This window comes from Pseudopipra pipra, chromosome 2, assembly GCF_036250125.1.
Source record: "Pseudopipra pipra isolate bDixPip1 chromosome 2, bDixPip1.hap1, whole genome shotgun sequence".
Lineage (NCBI taxonomy): Eukaryota > Metazoa > Chordata > Aves > Passeriformes > Pipridae > Pseudopipra > Pseudopipra pipra.
In genome coordinates this window covers 89,047,522-89,067,033 of record NC_087550.1, presented here as the reverse complement: position 1 = coordinate 89,067,033, position 19,512 = coordinate 89,047,522, and the positions used below count along the sequence as shown (strand labels likewise).

General features: G+C 43.1%; 1 protein-coding gene across 13 annotated transcripts in view; it reads right to left on the bottom strand.

Moving 5' to 3' along the window:
* Window positions 1-19,512, bottom strand: part of MAP4K4 (mitogen-activated protein kinase kinase kinase kinase 4) — a 170,480-nt gene that overhangs the window by 61,171 nt on the left and 89,797 nt on the right. For all 13 annotated transcript variants that reach the window (XM_064646328.1, XM_064646329.1, XM_064646335.1 and 10 more), the window contains exons 4-5: window positions 3,000-3,125; window positions 2,097-2,207 (exon numbers count right to left, since the gene is read on the bottom strand). In XM_064646328.1, the coding sequence (XP_064502398.1) occupies window positions 2,097-2,207; window positions 3,000-3,125 (237 nt within the window). The remainder of the gene's footprint in view (window positions 1-2,096; window positions 2,208-2,999; window positions 3,126-19,512) is intronic.

Here is a 19,512-nt window from a genome sequence, read left to right as displayed (position 1 = left end):
GCCATGTGGAGGGAGGGCTGAGAAAGACATATGTTGCATTTTACTCTCTAATGTAATTGGGAGAACACGCAACCCTCTTAGCAACTGCCTGTATTTTGGTTTCTCCTCAGTTTTCTGCTTGGAAAATTGTAGTCTCTAGTGGGATCATCTTGCCTATTCTTGTTGCTCTCACAGGCTTTTAATTTTTTATGAAAAATAAAGAAATAGAAACTTTACAGCTGCAAGAGGTTAAGAGAGTAGTGGTTGCTGTAGAGAGGTATTTCCTAACACATGTTCTTCATTAAATGATCATTTACCAGTTTGCCTACATAACCACCGGGCTATTTTATTTTTTTAAAACAATTAATGAGTGTGACAAAAAACCCACCATCCACAACTTCTCTCCACACATCATAAGCAAATCAAGGGGGCTGATGTCCCCAAAACTCTTCACTGACTGCTAATGTTAAGTGTGGTCTTATTTTTCACAGGAATGAAGGCTTTTCCACAGCTTCACACAGCATACTTTTTAAAGCCTTCTGCTACTCTGACCCAGCCAAAGAGATAATCGTCTGTTCTCTCCAGAGTACCATCGAACCTTACTGAAAAAACACATTTGGGTTTGCAAAGGGCTGGGAGGAGACAGAGGGGCACATCATTTTCCTGCAGTCCTCAGACTCCTCCAACCACACGAGGACCCACTGGGTTGATCTTCACACCTGTGTCTCCACCTAAACCAATCTTCGGCCCTTTAGCTCATTTTAACTTTGTGTTACACAACCTCCTCCATCTCTGACAAACTCTTGTGTCAAATCAGGTTTTGCAATGTCTCATAGCAATGTGAGTTTAGCGTTCCTTTTTTTTCAGATATTCCAGTTCCCGATGGCCAGTAATTAAGGCTCCTTCTGCACATCTTTCCCTGGAATGAGAAAATAGCTTTCCCTAACTCTTTTCTGAGGTAAATAAATTTTTTTCCTCTTCTCAGCAAGCATTTGACTGCTTTACCTAAGGAGAACCTAGAATGAATCCAATATAGCATGGAATACCTCCAAGGCCACAGAGCTCTCAAATCAAGCATACGATCAGTCCTGCAGAAGTTAGCTTTCCTCATACTAAAGTGTGCTATCCATTTGATTTGAAATACAACTTCTCCCTTGTAGACAACTTAAAATGTGCCAGCCCAAACACCAGCAGCTGGACTCTCTTCTAGCGTTTGGAATTAGAGCAAGAGACCAGAATCATATGTCTCCCTTCATCCTCATCTTAAAAACCGCCGAGGTAAAGCAAACATATAACACAGACAACAGCAGCATTGATTTATGCAAGAGCTAGTGTTGGTTTCCTTTAACATAAAGCCCTTCAGAACTTCATTTACGATTAGGCAATTGAACGTACTGTGTAGTGGTATGGGTAGGAGGCAATTTGTTTCACGAAGAAGCACGAGAAAACCATATCAGATTCACTTAGTGCAGCAAACAAATTCCAATTCAAAAAGCACTTAAACTGAAAAGTACCAACTGAAAATTAAATATTAAGAGTAACTAGTTAAAGTTTCAATTTTTGAAAAAAATGGTAAGTTGCAGCCCTATTCCCGAAAAACTTTTGCAGCGCCATCTGCTAGCACCGCACAGACACACATGATATAGCTGCTTGCTCTAGACAGACTGCAGGAATATACAATATGAGAGCACATCACAGCACAGAAGTCCTGACTGCTGGCCTGAGCCAACAACTCCCTTCCTCCATAGGTTTGATTAGGAGCAGAGAAAGACAGCTGCAAGCACATTTGTAAAAGTCCATTTCATACCCTACTGTGCTACAACACCGTTTCAGCCTCAGGTCTTGTGGACACTGTTTCACAGCTTCTACAATAGGTAAGGTCACTGGCTCTTCTGCTGGCTTCTCATGACTAAAAATTGCTATTTTCTGCAAGGTTGCTGTTACAATATACAGTACAACTCACACCCAGTTAAATGATGTGGAGCAGACCTGTTTCTATACGCTCTTCAAGTGATGAAATGGCTAATGGGATTGATCAGAAACAGCTTCTTGCAGAACCTCAAGCTAGGCTATGTCTTTTAAGACTGTTTCTGTGTGGAACAGACTATTTTCCTTACCCGGAGAATCTCTCTGGAGATATATGCTATCCAGTCTTCTTTCAGAGTATTCCCTTTCGTGTTCTTCACAAGATCTGTGATAGAGCCTGCTCCACAAAACTCCATAACAAGCTGAAAAACAAATATCAGTGTACAACCACATTAAAAACAGTTCCCAGCTGTTTAGCAAAGCCAAACAATCAGGTTGCAGCATTGATTTGGGAAATCCTTGTGAAGCAGACAATAGAATTTATTTTACATATCTGCCTGGAAAATGGATTCAAGCAAATGTCTTCAATGTGTGTCAGACATATATGGAATATGTCTCATATCAGTTACCGCATTTTCAAGGACTGATTTAATCACTGTAATTTAATGCTGGGAATCTGGATTTGCTCAGCTACGCAAAATGTATTAGCAGTAAGAGCACATCCAATACTGAAGGAATCAAACTGATCACACCATTGCAACACATCTTATCCTTTAACTCCCATTTATTTATGGAAGAACATGCACTGATGACTATATCCTGCCATTTCAAACCCAAACTTAAGTCCTCTAGAGGGTGTAGATGAGGTGGGATGGGAAATGTAATAGGTACAATTCTCAAGTGGAGCTTTCTTTTTACAGTCACATATTCTTACTGCTCAGCTCAGCTGTCTTGTTCCCAAGAAACATGCTACTATCCATCGGGGAAGTGGGGAAAAAAAGTTACTTTAAGAACAAATCCACTGCTTATAGCACGCTTTGGTTCAGCCATCCTCTTAAGAATGTGTGATTAGTCTATGTGATTCACTTATCTATCTGTTCAGGCAAGCACCAAATTCTATTAGTTTGTCTTTCTATAACATGGTATTCCTGTCATCCTCAAACTACATCCAATAGGGAAAGACTTATGAACATGTTTGAAAAATATCTGCTTACCCACAGTTGGTCATCATGTCCTGGAGGACTTTTCTTAATGAAAGCACCATAATAAGTTGCAATATTTCTATGATGAGAATATTTCTTTAGCATATTAATCTCCAGTTTGATTTCTTCTTCTTCATCCTTTGGAAAAAAAATAAAACAAACCCCCATATGTTTAATATACCACATGTATTATTTATTTATCCTTCACTTTCACACAAGTAGGTTTTTTTAAGTTCAATTTTTACCAGCATCATGCTCAGGAAACCCATCCTAAAACTGTTTATTGAGATGGTCTAAAATAGGTCTTTACTTTCCCATGTTTTCAGCAGTGCAAAAAAGCAAACGAAGGATGCACTGGACTTGACCCAATGATGGAGCAGGACATAATCTGTTCCAAAAACCCTGTGCTTATAATACCATAAGCAAATACATAGCTAGCAGGCTTTTATTGTATGTAACCCAGAGAACTAGAAACCCGGAAAAATCTGTGGATTTATGATAGAGGAGTATTATTTACATCTTCCTCATTTTTTCTCCTTTAATTTTGAAAATTGCAACCAGTTCTATTTAACTACCAGACAGCAGCTCCATGCAGCCAGCTGCTGAAGCAGGTTCCCATTTCAGTGCCAGCACGGGACTGGCACAGGAAAGCAGAGGTGGAGATCAGGAATTCCCCTCACTGCAAGGACAAAGCATTGGCCTCGTGCACAAGTTTCCTCCTCCTCCATCTGTCTCTGTGGAGGAAGAGCAAGTGCATCAGAAAGAACAGGCCAGGAGCCCGGGCAGTAAACAGGATGCTGGGACACAAAGGCAGAGGAAGGATTTCCCACAGCTCCTCCTGCTTCAACCAGATGCCAAAAAGAGAGCAGCTCAGGTGAAGGGACGTCACCCGTTTAAAGAGATAGAACAGGTAACACCATGAAACTCCTCCTTAAAAACACCCACTATTTGTTTCTGAAGTGACAGTAGGACATGTTGCATGGAAGGATCCACATGCTTTGAGGTGGTGTCTGAGCAGGCAGCCAGCAGATACAGAAGAAGGAGCAGATGCCATCCCACCCCCAGCTCTCCCTTCCCATACCAAAGACAGTAGGAGTCTTCTTCAAGCACCTATCGAGGCAACAAATGAAAAGGCAGATGGATACCCCTTTAGGCACAATCTTTATTTTCTCCACAATTTTCTATCCTTAGATACCCAGGCAGAAGATGTCTACCCTAAATTAATTCCAGGAAGAACCCAAAACTTCTGTTCCCTAGGGCTGCTGGCTGATGGGAATGGTAGCACATATTTTGATTATCCTGTGATGCCAAAGCTGATTGCATGATAAAATTTTAAGCCTTAAACTTCCTTGCAATTTGTGCCATGCTAGCAATCAAATATCCTATTCATGACATATACAGATGTTAATACTAACTACATGTTAACTGTTTATACACACTGGTACACACAGCTTGAGTAAAAGAAGCTACTCTATGCTACATGGCAAGCAATTATTTCAAATATTCTGATAGTAGGATGCAATGCTTAGTCGTAAAGTATTATGACAGAATTCCCAAAAAGCACCAGGGATAAACTATTCTTATATCTTCTCATGATGCATCTTTGAAGTAAAATACTGTGTATTTCTGGAACACTCCACAAAATAGTAAAAGAATCTTGTAAATCAAAGTTCCCAGTGAACAGCAGCCCTGGGAGAAAGCGTTGTCAGAACAGCTTTTTGAGCCAAAAGCTAACTTGGTGCTTCCTTAGCTGCTTCTGTTGTCCTTGCTGTTGCATAATTTTTTATTTATTTAGACCATATGCAAAAAGAAAAAAAAGAGAAGAAGAATACATGCTTATTATACTAGGAACTACTATGCTGAACCTCTGAATTGTGTATTTAGGGAAAAAACTGTGACAGCTTTGTTAAACTTAACAGTTTGGGACTTAATTGCTGATAGGTTAATATGTATAATTGGATTAATCTGCTATTTTGAATGGACTTTTCAGATAAAAATTATTTCCTACCCTCAGCACATGAACGTAATAGCTTTTACAATACAATGGGCAGGATGTCCTAAAGGTTGTCCATGTTTATCTATTGTAACAGCAGCCAAAATGATAATACTTAGGATCTATTTCTGAAAAGTAAAATAATCAAAATCCCACCAAAATACCCAACAAACCAACCAACCAAACAAACAACCCCACCAAAAACACTGAGGAACAAACAACAAAAAGGCACACACAGACCCAGCAGACTGCAGGCAGTTACTGCTCTTTCAGCTTTTCACTAAGGCTGCGTCACAGCACCTGCTCAATGGCCTCCAGCAACCCCAAGCATCAACCTTAACTAAGGCTAATAATGGTCCTACACTTCTATTTCAGCCACCTTGGAGCATTTGTCCACAACACAAATAGCATCTCACCTACAGATCAATCCAGTCCAAAATCTAGTCTACAAAAATAAATGGATTTGGTAATTCTTGCCAGACTCTGGAGGACTCCACTTACTTAGTGCGGATCGATAACTCCCTGGCAATGAGTCCTGAAGACTTTGTGGCGACAGGAACTATCATGAGGATAAATCAGCACAGAGAAGGCTGCAGCACAACTGCAGTACAGCAACTGGTGGAATATTTTAAAAAAAACCCCGAAATTTAAAAAAAAAAAAGGTTGGCCAGACTAAAGGTGTTCTGTTCCAGATTCAGGAGTGGTTTTTTTTTTTTCCAGGGTGCAGCTCATTTCATTCCCATGTGTACATCTGAAAGAGGCCAAACAATGTGCGCCCTACTGGTGTTTACTTCTCCCCGCTAACTACAAAAGGAGGGTGAGGTCATTAGCAAAGATGCAGACATCACTCTTGCAGATGTCTTGCACCAGGATGACATGAATCCCACCCAAAAATCTCACTGGATAAGACCATTTCCACACAGGTCTCCTTATGGACACACATGCCTCAAGGAGGGTATGCTGCAGCCTGCAGAAGGGATCCTCCTGCACAGAGCGAGGTGTTTTGGCAGCTGTCCTGGGATCTGGACATGTGAGCCAGCCTCAGAAAGTGAAAGTCCCTTACCTCCTCCCGACAACACATGCGCTGCACCACTAACAGTCCCTTCATTTACAGAGGCACTGGTATCACAAAAGGAGAAAATTAAAATTGGTTGAGGCAAGAGACTGTCATTCTCATGAAGTAATACAAAAGTACATCCTTTTTTCTTGGAGAAGAGAGGCAGCTGGTGAGTCCTTCCTAGTGATTTTATGCAGCTGGCATTAATTACCACTTTAAGCCATTATCTGTGGATACAAACTCCCAATTGAAACCTTCTTTGTCTCCCCTGTGATTGGGCTTGTGTGTTTTATACTTCTACATTTGCTGGCTGTTTGTGACAGCACGTCTGACTACCAGTAATTTTTTCAGCAAGCTATACTTTCACAAGACTCACGTGGTTGGATCAAGCTTGGAGCAGCTTTCCTCTCCCTTTCCATGTGTTTCCCTTCAGACATTAAATGGACATGTCAGCATTCCTAGGGATTTCTAACTGCAACGCTCTTTGATCAAAATAATTTTGCCTGTAAGATTAAAATCCACATACGATGCCAGCATAGAAATCCACCTATGTACACTAAGATATTTCTGATCATTTGAACTAGCACAGTAAAAATAAAATCAGTCATGTTACCTCTCAGCATGCCACCCAGCGGCACCTGATCAGCTTGCTTACAGCTATAGCACAAAATCTCAACACCACTTATCCTTCCATTCATCACTGCACGCTAAATATCAGTACAGGTTTTTCTGCATGCAGACGGCAAATCAATGACTTCTTATTTTCATTACATCAACATTTACAAAATTGTGATGATTTAAGTAGCTAATGTTTTAAGTATCTGACCATGGTTGCCATGGAAGTAACTCCCAGTCAAATAAAAGCTACTAGAATAGATCCATATATGGAAGATTAACCTGGACAGCTCGATTATTCCACTTCATCATGTTTTCCAAAGGTAACACCCCACCCTCCACATCATTATTGGAAGAAAATTCTGTTTATTTACACAAATTTTTAGAAGATGAGGAACGCAGAAACACTTCGCTGGACATTTGCTACACTTCATTGTATAGGGATGGAAAAGAAGAGAATTAAGCTCTAGAAGTATCAGAAGCAGGGAGGACATAACCAAAGGAAAAGAAAAATCACGTCATGTCTGTCGTGTTTCTATATACTTCTCTAAACATCATTTGCCTAGATGCCTCAGGAGACTAAGCACAACAGTTCTGACATGTTCCGGCATTAAAACTGCTGTGAGACCCCTACGAGAATCTGTCTCTGAGAAACACATTTCAGGAAGGAAGGGGGAAGTACAAACTCTATAGCACAATGAAATTATTTCAGGAGCTGAATTTTAAAATTAAAAAAAATACAAGCCACCTAAGCATAGAGAAAAGACATGTCCTAGGGCATGTAAGTGGTGACTTTCCATTCAAACCCCCCCAGGTGGAAGACCTGTCTGACCACTGCTCTTTGCCTGTTGTTGATTCTGCCCTCTTAAGGGATTGGCACTGCTCAAGGAAAAGAAACTCAGGACAATTTCAGAAGATTTTATTTACCCTAGTAATATGATGAGGATAAATGCAAATGAGAAAACACAGTCCAGCAAGGATAAAGCAAGACAATGTTCTGTGATAAAGGCAAGAGCAAGTATACCTACCCCGCCAGATGATTTATATGCTGCTCTAAATCAGTATGAAGTGGAATACAAATTGGTCCCTTCAGTAACTTTGCTTTTTGATTTAAGAAATGAGACAGTGACAAATCTCAGCTCTCCCCATACAAATGGCACCCAGTCATTTTAAGCCACAACCAAGGGTTTTAAGAATGAATATCATGACCAAACAGTGGAAAGCCAAACACACTAGCAAAGGTGTTTTCGTTTGCTTTCCCAATGCTGTTGACAAAGCTCTGCCTGCCTACACCCAGGAGGCTGCCCTCCCTGGAAAATGGCAGCTGGCAATGCTCTGCCTGGAGTTTCAGAGTAAGCTGAGCTGTGGAGGATCATGAGCTCCAGTGGTAACTTGTGGAATTTGGGAATCTTTAGATCACAGGAGAGTTGGGATCTGTGTAGAGTGGCAGGCAGGAGCCTCAGCCCAAACAACTCAGCCCAGGGCTGGGAGGGAAAAGGGACTTCTAATCCACAGACCCCCAGAGTGGTGGAGAGGAGACCAGTTTGCCTTCAGAGGCACCAAAATGACGACGATTTGCCCTTTCTTTCACTATGTGCCTCTGACACAAAAGTTAAAGAAAAACAGGAGAAACTCACAAGAAACCCAGTTTATTTTCTTTTCAGCTTCTTCTCACTTTTCATTTCTGCCCTCTACCCATATAAAAAAAGCAAAAAAACCCAAAAAACTCCTAAAAGACACCAAAACCACAAAGAAAAGTCTTCCTCAATAAATCACAACTAACTTTCGCAAACCACCTTTCTGCTTGAGTGTCACAACCCCCCCTACTCCTCGCACACCAGACCTGGCCAGCATCCATTCAGAGCACAATCTGTCCAGGACAGGGAAAGTCTGAATAGTGCCTAGCACAATAAGTGACCTTTTCTGCTGCTGGAATCCATAATATATACAGTTGTTAATAAAGTTCTCACACACGAGGGAGATATTTTGGCAAGGAAAGTTGGGCCAATATTGCACATAGCACGGTACTTGAACTGGGAGCTGTGGTGCTGCCTCCACGCAAGGAAGGAGATTGTAATTTTGGGAGGAACCAAACCACAAGAGCAATGATACTTCAAGTGCCGGGTAAGTCCCTGCCAGTGACTGCCAAGGTAGGAAGTTTGTATAAAGCAGAGCAGCTTGCAGTGTGGAGAGTGCAATGTGGAAAAACGTGATCCTCTCCAACATCACAATGGAGTGTTGGAATTGGGAATATGACATAAAATAGTTTTTAAGAGGAAAATCAAACACAGTTTTCTTGGGAGGGAAAGTCTAAAGAAAAGACTTTAATCGAGAGCTGCAGTAAACACTTATCAAGTCCGAATACAGTTCCTCCTAAATCTTAACATACAAGAGCGTCCAACTTTCTTATTACATCCCATTTCTTGAGAGTCTTTTACAAGACTTTGAGCATTGTCACCCTCAAGCTAAAGACCTCATGCAAGTTTATTTCCCTTCTGTCTCTCTCCTCTGTTACCTTCTCGCTCCCAGTACTCTCTGTGCCTGTTTCACTTCATATGCAAGATCTCTTTTTCACAGACCCCTTACCCACAGACTCTCCCCACCTTGGCATCAGCACATTAATTTCTCTGCACTGTCGTTCAAGTCCTTCCCTAACACAGACTTTTTCAAAGGCCTTCAGACTGTTTACTCTTAAGAAAAGGCATCTATCATGCCACACACTCAGTGACACAAAAGGAAACTAGACACCCAGCAAGCAGTGGCACAGGTGGCGAGCATCGCCCCGCCCCCCCCAAATGCTATTGAGGGTGCCTCTCAGACTTTGCCCCTTGTTCACAAATGCAGCCCAAGCAGAGCAAGCCCTTCACGGGTTTTACCCATCCTGTCACTGTGAGCTGCCCACCAGCCCCCGAGCTGCTGACGCTGCCAGCACAGAGCCATGCTGCCAGAAACAGCAAACCGGCAACACTGCTCAGGCAGAGTAATTGCAGAAGACGGCTGTGAAGCTTTTTCAAGGGTCAAAAAAACCTTAGTTTCTTGAAGACTGGCTGGCAGAACAGTGCTGTCCTTATGACCACGTTCGGTTACCTTCAGTGGCAACATTTCATCAAGCAGGTGAGGAACACACTTCCAAACACACACAAAACAGAAGCTGCTTTGTCTCCCCTTGGCACAACACCCTCTCTACTGCATGCTAAAGGCACCATTTGAAACAAGGGAGAAAATGAGCCAAGTTGCTCACAGCAGTGCCATCACTGAGGCTGCAGCCATAAAGCGACAGTTAAATTAACCGGACAAAGGCATGAGGGAGGGCGAGCTCTTCAGCAGGGTCCCAGCACTGCCTGAAGGAGCCTGTGTAGCAGCATTGTGCAGGCATGGGAGATGGAATCACGTGCAGGCAGGAAGGAGCCAAAAACCATGTGAAAACAATACTTGTCTATTGTCTCCCTGCAAACCACCTCCTCTGCCAGTCACTCCGACAATATTTTCTTTCTTGCCTGATGTGCCTCCAGTGCTTTTGCTGGTCATTCAATGAGCTGCTCTGAAGGCAAAGAAACTGCACCACCGCTGACCTCCCTCGGTAAAACCCCAGGATGCCACAGGCTTTTTCCGAAGACAACCAGGAGAGAAACCTCCTCAGGGCAAATCCCTTCAACCATTTCCAACACTAGTCCCTCAATCGTAGATATGATTACTTAAAAGAGTTTCCTGCTCAGATTGCATGTTTGTCCTAGATACAATTCAACTGTCCATCCTCATCAAGCCTAAACTATTTACGGGTTATGCAACAAGCTAGCCTTATACTGACATCTTCGGAGCTCTCATAAAAAAGGGAATGTTTAGTACCCTACTTACATCACTATTATTCACACTAAAAATGCCTGTTGCTATACAATTCTACATCCAGTCTCAGATTTCTTGTAATCTGAACAAGCCCTTGCTAGCAGATATGAAAAGTAAGCTTGTGTGTGAAGGAAATTATAGCAATCTCCTTTACACAAAGTTCCAGGCTCAGACAATATGAGGAGATGTAGATGCTGGAGAGAAAATAGACTAATGTACAATGCCAAAAAGTTGAACAGCTTTTCTGCTTTCAATCTCAGTGTGCATTTGATGCCAAGGAAAGCAGCATCTCTGGGGGTGACAGAGACAAGGGAGGCATTTGCCCACTGCCTCGTCCCTGCTTTCCCCTGGGCAATATGAAGCTCCATTGCTCCCACCTGGAAGGCAGATCTCCTTCCCAAAGGGGATCAACACATGGGTTCCTCCCTTCGTGTGCAGTCCAGACAGTGCTGGGTCACAGTTTGGACCTGGGAGGTGGAAAAGGCTCCCAAGTCCTGCAGGCTTCATGCAGCTGGAGAGATTCAACAAGAAACTGAAGTTCTGGTTTGAGACAAAGCTTTAAACTCAGAGGAGGGGAGAAGGCAAACATCTGAGAGAGGAGAGAAAACAAAAGGTTGAAATGACTGAAAAAATGCACTGGTGTGTGAGGAGTAGGGGGGTTGTGACACTCAAGCAGAAATGTAAGCTGAGAAGGTAAAATACCTTAAAAATAGCAGTTCTAACATAATGCTAATGTCCTTCTACTACATACATCATGAAAACCTAAAATTACATGAACACACTAATTCCCTCACAGGACAGATTCATTCAGTATACAGGCCCATACCCACAATGACCAACAAGCCCTGTAGGCAAAAAGGGAAGAGGAATTTATTTACAACACCTCTTTCGTTTCATACATGGAATGAAACCCAAATGCTAAAAGACATAAAATATCCCAACAGTTTGGGATAACAAACACGAAAGCTATCATGATGCACACCCGAACAGGAACAGAACAAGTGAGAGGAAGGAAAAGTAATCCCATTTTGGCTTTCCCTGAGGCTGTTTCACATAGGATCCTTTATCAAAAAGAGATGGGTCTGGAGAAACAGCTTACAAGAGAAACTCAGCAACTCCATCACATGCCACCATTTCTTTGCCTAACAGTGATGAAGGGCTTGGCACAGCTCAGTACCTTACATTACATAGACCAAAAGCAAATAGATAGATTTGCAAAGCAGAGGGGGCAGCCTGGCAACGCTATTCCAAAATCAATCATACATTAAAAAATAAAATTTAAAAAAACCCCAACCAACTAAACAAACAAAACAAAAAAACCATCCAAACCAAAACTGGGGAGCACAAACAAGCACCACCACAACTGCCAGCAGCGAGCAGCTGGCAGCCTCAAAGCAGGTATCTCACGCTTCTAGGAGACAGAGTCCCACCAGTGATTTTTACCCCTCTATAGGATGAATACCACCTCAGGTGGACAGACCTGTCCCCTCACAGGCACCTTTCCCCCCATGCTAAATTGTAGATGCCCAGGTCACCTACATTCTAGCCTTCAGCACAACCTCTGTGTGCCTAAAATTCAATAGAATGAATCCAGGCTTTGGTTACTAGCAGCATCAACGGTTAAAGCCAGCAAACAGCTGCTAGAAGACTACAAATTTATTATGGACTTTGGCTTCTGAACCTAAATCTACTGGTATGTGCAAGAGGAACTTTGTAGCATATTGCTAATCCCTCAGCTGTCCACATTCCCTAAGTCCTCTAGGCTTTAATTAAGGAAACTCTTCCTATTAAAATGTTGTGAGCGCTGTAATTTTTCCTTCCAAATATTTAAAACTCCATCTGCAACACTAACAAAGCCCTGTATTTTGTCAGAAAATGAGTACTAAGAAAAGCCTCGAAAACAAAATCACGTCATTTTCTCTGCAACCCCGCAATCCACTTCTATAAAGTGGCATACTTCACTTAGCCCACTACTACGAAGAAAAAGATTTAATGCTTCTTTTCTAAAGTAGTCTACGTCTCTCTGAGGTACAACTGCCAGATGAAACAACATCAAACAGACAGCCATCACATACACAAACGTCGAAGGTAATACACGGGCTTAGGAAGCAATATGCATGCTTAATGCCCACTTTTAGTGCAGCCGGTAACCTATGCTCTGTTTTACACCCACAAAAGGAAAACTCGAAATTTTGGGCTATGCTACAGCTTCCAGAAAACTTCTTGTAAGCAAGGACTTGTGTGAGATCATGATCTGACTTATTCAACACAAGGTTTCTTTTGTGAAGCAGCCAAAATATGTAAATTACGCAGGAATAAAAGGAATCATCCGATCTGTACATGTGTCTTACCAACATGATTGAATGACACAGTGTGAGTGCACAAGTCCTTACAAGTTTTGATTTCAGTTAATCTTTGCCTAAAGGTTAAACACTTCAGCGCCTCTGGTCCAATATTAGTCATTGCTCAGCCTCTGTCAGTAATCTGCAGCTTTCTCCCCTGCCTTATGCAGAGAAAGTACTGCAAATGCAAAAAGCCAGGTGCAAACAGGGAGGACCCAGAAGGTTAAAATGCCTGTTCCTCTCACCTGATGAGGGACAGAAAGGATCACAAAGAGAGCTGCGACACCAGCCCACTATCCTGTGTTTGAGAAACAGGGTGAATAAATACTGTCTGTGCAGACTGTGGGTGGCTGGGATGAGGAAAAGGGAGGAGAATGGACCAAGCCCTACAGGCTTGTCAAATTCCGTTTTCAATTTTAAAAATACCCCAGAAAATACCTTTGGTTTCTTTCACCAATATTGCAAGCAAAGACTGCTTTAAAAGCCAGCAGGAGGGCAAAGGCTTGCTCCTCCTCCGTTTGCCACCATCTCCCCCTTCTCTTCCTTCTTTTTCTGGTTTGGTGAGAATTGCTCCTCAAAGCAGTGACAGAGCAGAGAATTAACATCAGGTCAGTATATGTGACACCATCAGCCCTGCATACAACTACTGAAACACCCTATCCAAGTCCTCAAATCACCTGCTACTTCTTGGGGAGGAATTCACTCCTTCTCCAAAGTATAAACTAAGTCCCATGACTGATGCCAGATGAGACCCAGGGTTTCTTTTCGTCCCTGCTCTTCTGCAGCATTTCCAAAACCTAAAACCTAACAGCAGCTTTGGGGGTGAAAAGGCAACACCAAGCTCAGCTACTCTGTGGAAATAAAAAATAAATAACTAGAAATATATACACTGAGAGGAGCTTTTCTGGAGCAAAGACCTCTCCAACTTGCTTGTTCACGTACAGATGAGATCCACGCTTATAAACCCTAAGGGTTTTCAAAGCAAGAAGGAATACAGATATTATATTTTACCTCTAAAATACACTCATGCTCAGAAATACAGCTCTCTTTAAAAAGGGAAATCCACTACAGAATGATTTACAACTGACGGAAAAGATGATGATGTCTGTAATTATCAGGTCCCACCACTCAAATTACAATTTACCAGCAGACACACAAGCTACTTGATTCACAGTTAACATTTTCTTCAGCACACACCAGGTCCTTTCTAAAACAATAGGGGAGATAGACAGCCTCTATCAGTTACAGAAAAATGTGGCTGCTGACAGAGGAATTCAGGGATGTCAGAGGGGCAAATTTCCCTTCATGTTTGTGCCAAACCTTCACGGAGGGCACATGACAACCAGGGCTGTGACTAAAAGGGTTTTCCTTTTTGTTCAGACAGGAACAGCTGTTAGACAGGTACAGAGGTATAACCACGTCTGGGCACACGTGATAAGCGAGTTCTTTATAAAATCAGTTGCTGACGTTTTGATTTTCTTTGGTAGATTAACGCTGACTTATGCACAGCATTTAAAATCGCCCTGCACTGCCAAAGCTTTATAAAGGCTGCGCACTTTAGCGTACAAGTTAAGTGCATTTGGCATTATGCCACAATGTACAAAATCATTTTCATGCAGCTGCCAGCAGAAGGGAGCTATATTCTTGAACCAGATGTTTTTGTTGTCGGTGCTGCCAAGCACGCCTGGAACCTCACAGCTGAGCAGTGCTGCAGGAGTGAATTAACAATGAACAAAGCCACAAGATGCTCATGTCCATCTACTACGTGGGGTGTCACGGTCCCCTCTCTACCTTCCCTCCTGCTCTCTGAGCAAGAAGGCTGCAGATAGCTGGCTAGTTATTTACCTGCCTGGAAAGAAAAGCCCTTCTGCCTCCTTCAGGATAAATAAAAATCAACAAATACTTGCAAATAATATTACACCTCAGCTGCATTTACCCTTAGCTGGGCAGGTGACAAAGAGACCATGATTAACAGCCAAGAAAATAGGACCAGAGAAAATATAAAATGGTCCTAATACTACATTAAACTTTTGGTTTTGCTGCTGGGCTGTGAACAGGCAATCATTTATTAAAAAGTATTTCACTTCAAAAATCAGAGCTGCTATGGAATCTCACCCTCCAGTCTAAAAACAAACAGCCCAGATTCCAGCACAAGTCTCTCACTCTTGAGCTGAAACCCTGAGAGCACTGGCAGGAGTTTAGGGACAGAAGACCACTTCCTAACCCCAACACCAGCTCCCAGTGAGGTTCAGGTGCTCTTTGCCTTCCTGCACCCATGCTGCAAAGCAAGGCCTCCTGCCAGACCTACCTGCCAGCCTTGTCTTGTCTGTCACAACTGCACAAGACCAGCAGAGGGGACCTGTGGGGCTGCAGAGGCTGAAATACTAAATTGTCAGATAGCTGCTTAAACTGCAGATGTGTACCCAGAGCAGGCAGAAAGCAGTCCAAACAGGAACAAGGGAGTCAGGCACCGACACCTGGGTGCTGATAAGAAGAAAATGAGCTTTACTCAGTCCAAAGCTCTCCTGTGACAGGGTCTATATCAACCACAAAGTCTGTAAGAGAAACTCAAGAGGCCAGGCCACTTCACTCAGAAAGAAAGAGCCCTGCACCAGTCAGGGAAGAGGTAGAAGCACATCCACCACGTCATCCAGGCTGCAGCCCACCCCGAGGCAGAGATGGAGGGAAACACCTCTCCTTCAGGCTTGTGGCTAGGGACTCGCTTCTTTGTTTATTCCACTCTCTGGGCACCATACACGTTCAAAGAGAAAGGTGACGAAAAGACGGGGCGGGGTGGGGGTGTGAGCCTGCTGGGAGCTGCTCTGGGGGCTCTTTTCTCAGGCAGGCAGTTCAGACAGGCATAGTTCACTCCTGCAGCACAAGTCCCTGTTAAAAAGTGAAACTCAGCAACTTGCCTGTAAAATAAAAGCAGGCATAACATGTTTTACTGAAACCTTCCAATACATAATATAATCTGATCTCCCTCAGAAAAAGTATTGATTTGGTTTCCCCGCCCTCCAATAGCTACCACATCTCCTATGCCCCAGCCTGCTCGAGCAGTGCCTTCCTTAAGGATACATATAAATTTTGGCAGTTAAAAAAAACAAAATAAAACTACAAAAAACATCACCCCTCTTGTTCAGATAAATAACTGGTCATCTTCTCAGGGACTTTTTTTCCGTTAAAATAAAAGTAATGCTATCACTACAGGGTCTCAGGGGAAGATGACTCATGAGCAGGAAAGAGCCTGAAATTCTGTGCTCAGGGTATTTACCCCAACAGATATTACAACTTTTTACTATGCTAGTCTGGTAACACGATGAAGTGGCAGTTTGAAGAAACCTTCCCTTAATCACACTTGATTTGAAACCAGGCAAAGAGCAATTAGCCCAGCCAAAGGGGGGGCGGGGGGGGAAGGGGGAACACACAGTTACATCCAAAGGAGGAAACCTAGATTGTTTGGAGAGAGATTCAAAATTCAGGAGGATATGGTTCAAGGCACCGGATTTGCTCAGAGAAGAGCTGAGGGACAATGAAGTCATGTACAAAGGAACAGGCTGCAGCAACCCTGCCAGCTCCAGCTCCACCATCGAGGCAAGGATACGCTGTTCAGTTTGGAAACATTACCAAGCAGCATGGAAGCAGCAGAAATCCCACACACAGCAAATTGGACCTCTCCAGTAGTCAGACAGAAGCAGCTAAGTGAAAGACCATGTGTTGAGGAGGTCAGCTTCTGCCAGACTACAGGCATCCGAACAAAGCCCGTCATGGCTGTAGGCTCCTCTCCTGCAGTTTCCCGCAAACTGGTCCCTCCAACAGGGACATGGAGAAATCCCAAAGCCCACTCAAAAAGAAAATTGCTGGTTAAATTGGTTAAGCTTGTCTTTGCTGATTTACTAACAAATAATGCACCACTAGGAAAAGTTTTTAGCTGCGCTCTGGCTGGCATGAATTAAAAAGTGAGAGGTCGGGGGTGTAGAATAGGAAAAGGAAAAATAGGGAGGCTAGTATAAAGATAGAAAAACATAATACTAATACTACTATCACTAACAATAAGAATAGGAAATTCTAAGATTGCTGGTGTGCTTTCTTTTTTTTTTTTTAAACAAAAAAACTCTTCCCCAAAACAGCTCCATCTGTAGTCTCTGAGCATCTGGGGGTTTCTGCCAAAGTGATCAGCAGCAAAGAGCTAGCATTTGTCTTTGAATCGCAGCCATTATGTGCTTCAGTGTTCCCACACCACAGAGAGAAATTGGAGGCACTCACAAGTCTCCCTGGGCTAACGCTGAGCCACTGATCCAAAGCACAAGGGATGATGGCAGTGCATTGTGCTGCTGCATATAAAGGCAAGGCATGAGGGAAAAACCGGACATTGCTGCTTTTCATGACCTATAAAACTTCATGACTGAAAGCGGGCTTGGCTGAGGGCAGCTCTCCAACTCACTGGTAAACCTCTTCAAAGCAAGACATCCAGCTAGGGTTGTCTTTCACACAATACACTCCTTATTCCCTCACGCCTTTGGTTTGTGAGCAGAGACTTTCCCCCAGGAACCACAGCATGTACAGCCATGCAAGAGTCATGACCCAGTTTTGGCCACCTCTCCCCAGTGCCAACATTGAGGTGCTGGCCTGGAGAACAGACCCATGCCCGCGCACACCTGTACGTTCCAGTCACTTCACCATCAGGGAAGTGCAGGGCACCGCAAAACCCTTTATGTACCATTATCTGTCCACCAGCCCTACTCACCTCACACCTGTAAGGCCAGGTAAGGCCTTGTTTTACCATTTTTCTTGTAAACATGATTCAAAGAGAAGGTTTAAAAGGAAAAAAAAATAATGATGAAAGAAGTTCTCCGAATGGAAGATGTCAAAAAACTGCTGAACACCAGTAAGCTTCTACTAGTATAACTCAAAGTTTGTCTCTGTTACAATGCTGTGTATCAGGTTTCAGAAGAAACTTCTGGCTCTTGACATTATGCTGAAGGCAAGCAGATTTCTCCCTCTGAAGCCCTCTAGTGATGGACAAAAGCAGAGCAGTTACAGAAGTATTCACTTGGCGTGCAATCAGGAGGGGAAAATGCAGACAAACGCCTGCATAAGGGGTCACTGCTCATCAGCCACACCAGGTCAAGATGGCCATGTTTCAAGGGTTGGACTGGATGATCTTGTAGATCTCTTCCAACCTTGCTGATTCTACGATTCTGTGATATTTTTATATGTCAAAGTGGCAAATCATTAGATGTATCATATGCAACAACGTTAAAATGAGCATTGTTTCCCACAACAAACTCTGCTCTAACACCTTACATATCTTAAGACCACTTTATTGCCAAAAAAACTGCTGATTTAAATCCTATCTAATATATGGAGGAAGAATGGGTGACATCCAGTAAATTAGCAATGGGAGCACACACAGCAAGGGCAGGTTGGGCTTTTGATTACAAACTTCATTTAAAGCAAACAGATGCCTTTCAGAGGTAGACCCGCTTTGGCCACTTGGATTAGCCCACTGAAGGGTTGTTTTCTTTTGCCATTCACTAACCAAAGCACCATTAAACTCAGGGTTAACAAGGTTCTTTGCCTGCAAACATGGGGCATGGTCCAAAATGTGGTTCAGACAAGCCAGTTTCCCATGGGTCACCAGATTGGAGGTGGCTGGCATCACACATCCTCAGCACAGGCTTTCTGGCTCTGGTACTGGAACTGAGCTTGCCACACAGTGATTCTTTGCTCTGACATTATCCTGAACACTGGAATTCAGAATCACAATAAATGTTATGGAAATGGTCCAAAGAAGAAAATGAAGTAATTTCTGAGGCAAGCAAGCAGACTAAAAATAGTTGCAACTAAAACCGTTGCACAGTGGAAGGAATCAGAGGGTGGGGGAATCTCTGCAGAAGACCTTTGCACTCCATTCTTTATTCCTAAACCTGTAGGTGTGGAGCACAACAAACAGTTCCTCAGAAGCCACCACAGGTGGCCGGGAAAGATGAAGCCAGAATGTTGGAAAGGTGTTGCAGCTGACTTTCATTCTGGGTTCACACTACAAAGGGATGGTCGTGGGTTCCTCAGGCAGCCTCGTGACTGTAGCCTTGTGGAGCTGCTGCTGCAGGCCAGCTCCCAGATGCTACCCTTCCCACTCCCTGACCTGCCTGGCCCCTCTCACCCACTACCCTGGCCAGCTTTAGGAGGGCAAAAACAGTAGAAAGTTAATTTGTATTTTTAAAAAAAAGGAAAAAAAGGGAAAAAAAAAACAAACAAAAAAACCCCCAACTTGTTTGTCAATGGAGCTCTGAAGGATGGGACCAGATAGATGCTGGTACAAAGGGAGCTTGAAAAGGAGGAGAAGAGAGACAGGGCTGACCCTGAAGCACCAGCGACATATCGAATTGTCTTTGTTGTATTGTAAAACCTTATCTCAAGGGGGAAGTAACTAGAAAACTGGGAAAAGCCATAGACACCTATGTCAGGAGAAAGCACTGCTATCACAATAGGATGCCATCTGAACATTTACAAATAGAAAATGCAAATAATTCCTCCTTTCCTGCCAGTGGGAGAAATCCTTTCCTGTATCTACAAGCAGTTGGTTTACATTTGTAGGCACAGAGAATGAGTTTGCATTTACATGCTGATCCATCCACTTTTACATGAACAGGCAAACTCTAACCATTGGTG